Source organism: Sprattus sprattus (assembly GCF_963457725.1).
Source record: "Sprattus sprattus genome assembly, chromosome: 9".
NCBI classification, from domain to species: domain Eukaryota; kingdom Metazoa; phylum Chordata; class Actinopteri; order Clupeiformes; family Clupeidae; genus Sprattus; species Sprattus sprattus.
This window is the reverse complement of record NC_137928.1, coordinates 13,691,275-13,698,774: the sequence shown is the minus strand read 5'-3', so window position 1 is coordinate 13,698,774 and position 7,500 is coordinate 13,691,275. Positions and strand designations below refer to the sequence as shown.

The 7,500-nt window shown below is 47.5% G+C and overlaps 1 protein-coding gene across 3 annotated transcripts in view; it reads right to left on the bottom strand.

The window, feature by feature from the left end:
- dgkd (diacylglycerol kinase delta) overlaps positions 1-7,500 on the bottom strand; it is a 23,410-nt gene that overhangs the window by 5,223 nt on the left and 10,687 nt on the right. For all 3 annotated transcript variants that reach the window (XM_080844345.1, XM_080844346.1, XM_080844347.1), the window contains 14 exons: positions 6,758-6,866; positions 5,900-6,039; positions 5,416-5,500; positions 5,033-5,127; positions 4,259-4,358; positions 3,756-4,065; positions 3,332-3,466; positions 2,457-2,585; positions 2,251-2,347; positions 1,687-1,797; positions 1,338-1,434; positions 952-1,059; positions 511-624; positions 121-255 (listed from right to left, as the gene is read on the bottom strand). In XM_080844345.1, the coding sequence (XP_080700471.1) occupies positions 121-255; positions 511-624; positions 952-1,059; positions 1,338-1,434; positions 1,687-1,797; positions 2,251-2,347; positions 2,457-2,585; positions 3,332-3,466; positions 3,756-4,065; positions 4,259-4,358; positions 5,033-5,127; positions 5,416-5,500; positions 5,900-6,039; positions 6,758-6,866 (1,765 nt within the window). The remainder of the gene's footprint in view (positions 1-120; positions 256-510; positions 625-951; positions 1,060-1,337; positions 1,435-1,686; positions 1,798-2,250; positions 2,348-2,456; positions 2,586-3,331; positions 3,467-3,755; positions 4,066-4,258; positions 4,359-5,032; positions 5,128-5,415; positions 5,501-5,899; positions 6,040-6,757; positions 6,867-7,500) is intronic.

The window sequence follows — 7,500 nt, the reverse complement described above, 5'->3', positions numbered from 1 at the left end:
TGACCTCTGTGTCTGTTTGTTTTAATTAGCAGAGTTAATTAGCTGAACACGCATGAGTGTATATGCTCGGTGTGTGTGTGTGTGTGTGTGTGTGTTTTTTGCGTGTGTGTGTGTACTCACCCTATCACGTGTAAGGGTTTGTGTGCGGTTCTTGTGGATGATGCGGATGTAGCCTGGTGGCTGGAGCCAAGCCTCCCCGTCCACCTGCACAGGCACGCCCTCATCTCCCAGGATGGTGATCTTCACCGTGCGGCACTTCAGGAGAAATAATAACCACCAGTGTTAGAAACAACACTCTTTCCAAAATCACTACAGACATGCAGAGAATTAGAATAACAAACAGTCACTACAGAAGGGTTAAGCATGGTAGCATCAATCACACAAGAGGAGCTTCTTTCCTGAATACAAAACTGAGACCTAAGGAAGGCCTAGGGACCTAAACATCAGATAGTTGAAGGATATAGAATATCAAAATGACTGTCTCAAGTCCTCAGGTGTGTGCACGCTAACCTGTGCAATGCGGTGGTGCTGCAGGTTGATGACACGTGACACGGCCATCTGCATGCTGCCAAACACTGCCACCACCTCCAGGACCTTATCATCGAAAGAGGGCGCCGTGAACGTCTGCAGAGGGCCAGAGAACAACAAGAATTCATCGAAGGAAAAACAAGCTTAATCCAATATGGCCCCATAATAAATAAACATTTTACTACATACTAACATAACAGTTACATATCAATGAACTACATGCACAAATAATGACAGATATTTGTATGATTTACATGTATATTTATATATATTCCAACTCTGTGTGTTTGTATGATTTATATTTATATATATTCCAACTCTGTGTGTTTGTATGATTTATATTTATATATATTCCAACTCTGTGTGTTTGTATGATTTATATTTATATATATTTCATCTCTGAGTGTGACTAGGGGTACGTACATCGTCCTCTTTGGTTCCACCCCAGAAGTTGGTTCCACCGGCGTAGCTGGGGATGTTAAGCACCGCGATACCCTGCAGGCTGGGCAGGGGGATGGGCCGTCCGTCACACTGCACACACACACACACACACACACACACACACACACACACACACACACACACAAAAACACACAAAAACACACAAAAACACACACACACACACACACACACACACACACACACAAACACACACACACACACACGCACACGCACATACATGAACACTGTTAGTTGAGAGACCATTCATACCAAAAATACCTCATTGCAAAACTGCCACAAAGACACTCACACTCTCGCTCTCTCTCTCTCTCACACACACACACACACCCACACACACACACACACACCTCTAGAAGCACTTTCTGCTCCAGGTTCTTGTAAGTGCGGTGCAGCAGCTCCTTGGTGCCCAGTACTCCATACCACATCATGTTCTTAGTGCGACTCCTGCACACACATACACACACAAGCAGCTAGATACATACTTTATACATATAAACAAACACAAACAGAGAGAGAGAGAGAGAGAGACGGAGAAAGAGAGAGAGAGAGAGAGAGAGAGGGAGAAAGAGAGAGAGAGAGAGGGAGAGAGAGAGAGAGAGAGAGAGAGAGAATGAGAGTGCTGAAAGGCTTCTGCACTAGGAGGGAGCTCAGCTGGGATCAGCTGTGAGAGCTCCTCTGTCTCCCTGCCTCTCTTACCGGCACTTCTCTGGGTGCTCGTCCCTCTTGTTGTTGAAGTCCAGGGAGATCTTGGCGTCCAGCCCGATCCCAAAGTAGTTGTTCATCACACACTTCTCGGTGTAGCAGTCCCTGAGAGAGGAGGGGAGATATAAACACACCGTGGCCAACGTCAGCACAGAGACAGAACCTGGAAGAGGTCAGAGAGGAGAACGCATTTTACTGGAAATGGTGAAGGAGGAGTGAGAAAAGACGAGGACGGGTGGAACGTGAGGAACGCTGACGGAAGAGAGGAGAGTGAGAAAACAGGAGAGACACTGAGTAATCAAAGTGGTGAGACAGAGATATTCGGGAGAGGAGAGATACAAAAGAAAAGGCAAATAAGGGGGGAAAAGAGTAAGGAAAGGAATAGAGTGAGAGAGTAAATAGAGGAGTGCAGTGGAGGTGAGAAGAAGGCAACAGGCCAAACAGTGAAGTGAGTGATATAGAGGACAGAGAGAGATGAAGAAGTAAACGTAGTGGAAGTAGAATGATTGACAAGTCTGAGGTAGAGCATTGCATCCATACAGGCATTTGAACACTCACAGGTTCTCAGGGTCACAGTTGAATGGGTCAGCGTTGACCAGCAATCTGCTGATGACTGAGCTACTGGACAAAGACCCCGTCATCCCTGCCCTGAGACCTGCAGACACACACACACACACACACACACACACACACACACACATTAATATGTCGCACCCATATAAGGGATAAATACAAAAAGGCAGCCTGCTAAACACTGCTCTTACTTGGGTAGAGGAACTTGGTGTTGAGCATCGGCATGTTGTCCCTACTTCCTGTCTGGGCAGGAAGTGATGCAGAGCTGCCTAGAGACAAGCTTCCCTTACTAATGAGTTTCTCACATGGCGTCTTAGAAACTGTAGAGGACACACACACACACACACACAAACACACACACACACACACACACATGTATTTCAACACTAGTACAAACTTCACAATGACAGTACAAATAATAAAATAAAAACCTCATAAGAGACAGCATGTCAGACAACATCAGCTTGTGACGCATCATAGTGGACAAAAAGTAGTTCATCAAGTTCTGAGGTAAATAAAGTACACAGAGAGAGTACACAATCGTTTTTTTGTGTAAACATTTTCCAACCAGGTATCGGCGACTTTATTTTTAGCAGTCAGCGCTGCTCCCGGCGTGCCTAACAGGAAGTCACAAACAATGCCCAAGTCTGTTTATCATTCTACAGCGCAGTGACCTATTTGACTTTGAAGGTACTGACCCAGTTAGCCACGACTCATGAAGATCACTGCCTAAGATGAACTGAAGTATGTGTGTGAGTGTGAGCAGGAGAGGAATAAACCACGTCTCTCCCTCTCCTTCAGAAAGTGATTGACAAGTGATGTAATGCACTTTACCATAACCTATGGCCAATGCCTTTACCTCAGAGAACGTTAGCTTAGCGGCCTATCATGCGAAAGGCATTTTTCACTCTCTCTGACCACTCCACTGGGGTTAAATGAATGGGCTAACATGTTGTGAGAGTGTGAAAGTTGAAACCCTCAACTGGATATAGAGAGGAAGATGTCCAGTGGGACAGGAGAGAGTTTGGCTCAGGAGCCTGACTGGTGGCTTGCTGCACAGCCTCACCTCTGCGGGGGGGCCTCCTGTTGCTCCCGCTGTGGGACGACTGCAGAGAGACCTTATCCTCTTCCTCCTCTTCCTCCTCCTCATCCGGTCCCAGAGCAAAGACCTCCTGCGTCTGAGCGTTCTGCTCATCCACGGCTGAGACGGAGAAAGAGAGAGTGGATGTAAGAAGGAGGAAAAAACCCAGAGAGAGACAAAGGAAACAAAACAAACCATATAAAGAGGTGTGCACAAAGTCTCTCCAAAAGGGACAAAGCCTCTCCAAAATGTTTAAACAGCTGCTTTAATTTCCGTGAGTGTGTGTATGTGTGTGTGTGTGTGTGTGTGTGTGTGTATGTGTGTGTGTGTGTGTGTGTGTGTGTGTGTGTGTGTGTGTGTGTGCGTGCGTGCGTGTGCGTGTGCGTGTCTCTTTGTGTGTGTGACTCACCCTTCTCTGTGTGCTCTATGATCTGCCTGATGGCCTTCTTCAGGCTGTTGGCTCGGAGCATCAGCTGCTCGCGGGGCTTGAAGATGGCGCTGGTGCTGCGGGGGGAGCAGGTGACGATGGCAGTGGTGGTGACGGCTGACGGGGGCACGGGTGCAGGAGCGGGTGTGGCCACGGGGGGCACCAGTAGGCCCTCGCCCTCCTCCTGCTCCTCCGCGATGGTGGGCGGAGGCGTGGGCATGACGCTGGACGCCTGGGCCTCCTCGCTCAGCGTCTTCAGCAGGGAGTCCAGCTTCTCCTTCAGCACTCCACACTGGAACCATGGAAGCGTGGAATTAAGGCGTCAGTCAAGAGCTAATGGGACATTCTATCTATGACTTTTATTTAACAAGTTTAAGACAGTGACTAGAATGCTAATGTGAGGGTGTTTATGTGTTAATGTGTGTGTGTGTGTGTGTGTGTGTGTGTGTGTGTGTGTGTGTGTGTGTGTGTGTGTGTGTGTGTACCTTCTTAGCCATGGCCTCTGACTCCTCGGAGCTCTCTGTGTTCTTCTCGTAGGCCTTCCCCACTCTTGCTACAAAGTCCTTGACAGTTTCACACAGAACCCTACACCACACACACACACAAGTACACACAAACACGGACAAACGCACAGACAGAACAAAAACAATACTTGTATGATGAGTAACATACACAGATGCCAGGTCAAGTCGTGTTGTAGCAAAGTGCTTTCCAGTTAGGGTGAACTCAAAATAAACAAGAATAAAAGAATAGAATAAGACTAAAACATACAGGACATACAGGACATACAGTATACAAGCAATGTTAGTGAAAGAATGAAAGACCAAATAACACAAGAAAAGAAGGAAAAAGAGCAAAAGTCATATCAATGAACAAAAGAACTAACAATTAAAAGCAAAAAAGACAAATAGAAAACAAGCAAAATCTAAAAATAATAAACTTTGAACTTTGAAGACTTCACCAAAAACCTTAGACTGACTTAAAGAACAAATAAATGTCTAGCCTCAGACTGAACTATAAGCAGATAAAAGAATGCATCAGGCAATGCCAGTTCATAAAAGTGAGTGTTCAGTCTGGTTTTAAAAAGTGTCCAGCAGGCGGCAAATGTAACATAAAATGTGAATGTTCCATAATTTGGGAAGCCCATCATAGATACTTTAGTAATTGTTCTTAGCTGGTCAAATGAAGCGCAAACAACCAAATGTTTGCCTGTTCCACATGGCTCTGTTGTGTCTGATTGCTGAAAGTAGCTAACTCACTTGGCGGAGGAGATGACCACGGAGTGCTGGTCTGAGGACAGTATCTTAGACAGGTGTGCCGCCACGGAGTCCTCATAGGTCAGGATCTGCTGCACCTGAACATCAACACAGGGAAGTCAATTATGGAGACATCAAATTACATTTCTGAATAAAAAAAAAAACATATTTATTCATCTGTCCATATATCCTTCCAATAATTGATTTAAGCTTTCCTCACAATGATTTTGTTTGAGAGCATAAGTGCTGTAGGTGTGTTAGTGCCAGAGACAGACCCTCTAACCCCTGACTCTCCCCTAACCAAACACCCCTGTCTGATATGAAGCCCCTGCCTCACCCTGGGCAGGCCAAAATAGGGAGCGTCATGTAACATCGTTCACCTGTACCTCTGAGTCATCGCTACAGTCCTCGGTCACCGTGGAGCTGGAGTGTTGCCGTGGAAACTTGGTCTCATACACCATGATGCTCCACCTGTGCGTGGAACAAAAAGTACTTACAAAACAAAATACAGACGAGGCAAAAACAAATGTCTCCCTGAAGGTCGCGCCGTCATGACAGAACTGCCGCCTAAAGACATTGAATGACTGTAGTCATGCCTGCTGAAGGCTGCCTGTGTCACTTGTCCCATTAGCTGGAGCACAATGAAGCCCAGGGCCCTTCAAGCAGACAATATGTTCTCCTCCATCCTCATCGGCACTCATCATTTGTTATCTGTCCTGACAGGCACCACCCCCCTGCCCTTACCTGTCTTCACAGGTGGGCCTTCTCCTCTGTCTTAACTGTCAAAAGGCTACGGTTACATTTAGTTTTGACCTTTCTGTTATTTCCCCGCTGTGTTCTGTCAGGTGAGCCCGGCTCCATCCCACTTACCTGTCCAGCATCTTGGTGCTGGCCCGCTCCAGTTTCTCCAGGATCTGTGGCAGCTGCGCGTCGTCATCGCAGGCCGACCCCCAGCCCAGCACGCGTGCCAGGTCGTTCCCTGTGCCCAGCGGCAGCACACCCAGCTGGCACTGCAAGACACACACACACACACACCACCCAAGTTTTTAACCACCGGCGTGAATAATCGAATTACCCTCCTGCCGCACACGCTTTCAAACACCCGCTTGAAGAATGGGTTCGCTGGTGGCGCAAACACACGCTCAGACACACACTCACCACCCAGCCTTCCTTTCAAACACCTGTGTGAAAGATGGCTTCACTCAAGCGCTGCTAACACACACACACACACACACAAACACACACACACACGGCACGAAGGTTTGGCGGAGGGCCACTCTGTAAACAGTTAGTCCTATCAGCCTGTAGGGGGCAGTAGGGGCCTAGCCAGAGGAGAGAGACTCCCTCGGCTTCATTGGGCAGACAAGCCTAAAGATGAGCCTAACGCCCTTCACAGACCTACAACCCATAAAATATATGAGGCTCAACTCAAAATGACACTGTATGTTCTTAATCCAAGAAAGGGTTCTCATGAGAGGAAACTTATGGGGTCCCAGGAGTTCTGCTGAAAATCCTTCATCTGAGTGGGGATTGTTTCATGATGGCTAGCTGATAGACCTTTTCTCTGTTGCTGAATCAGAGTGTTGCTTTGTGTGGGCTAGAGTAGTGTGTGACTGAGGGAAGTACATGAGCTGCTTTAGTTCCTGTGTGTGTGTGTGTGTGTGTGTGTGTGTGTGTGTGTGTGTGTGTGTGTGTGTGTGTGTGCGTGCGGGCGGCCGGCTAGCTCACCTGCTTGTGGAGGGTGAGTGTGTCAATCTCTGACAGCACCCAGCCCACACTTCCATCACCTCCACATACCAGGATCCGGAAGGTGTCGAATTTCTGGAACAGTCGCAGGCTGGGAAACAGAGAGAAAGAAAAAAAGAGACATACAGACAGAGACAAAGAGATTGAGAGAGAGAGAGAAAGATTGAGAGAGTGGGACAAAGAAAAAACGAAAAAAAAATCAATGACCTACATTCAGATGCGCAAACACAATCTGTGCCTCTTCTAAAATGCATGAAAGTTCAGCCAGACATGGTGGCCCCCGCCTCAGTGCCTTTCATGCAGGGCCAGCTCAAACACGCTGTCTGAGGATGGGGAGCATGACAATGCACTGGGGCTGCGGTGAGGGCCCCCGCCTTGGACGAGGCGTGAGTTATTTTTGGAGCGCAGAGACGCCGAAGCGAGAGTCCCCGCGCAGTGCAGCCGGTGGTCAGCCAGAGATGCTGATAGGTGCTGTTTGTGCAATTGAGCTCTTTTTCGAAAGATCGCACAGCTCAGCCACACAGACCACAGCCTATGTGTGATTGCGTGTGCGTGTGTGTGTGCGCAAACATTTCTTCATCTACCGTCCTATGTTCTGAGAAAGAATGTTTTTTCTTTGCATACTCATTTCAATGTATGTTATGAGTATGCCAAATATGTGCTCTGGGAGAACTGTATTTTCAGATACCTTTGTGTGTGTGTGTGTGTGTCTCTCTCTGTGTGTG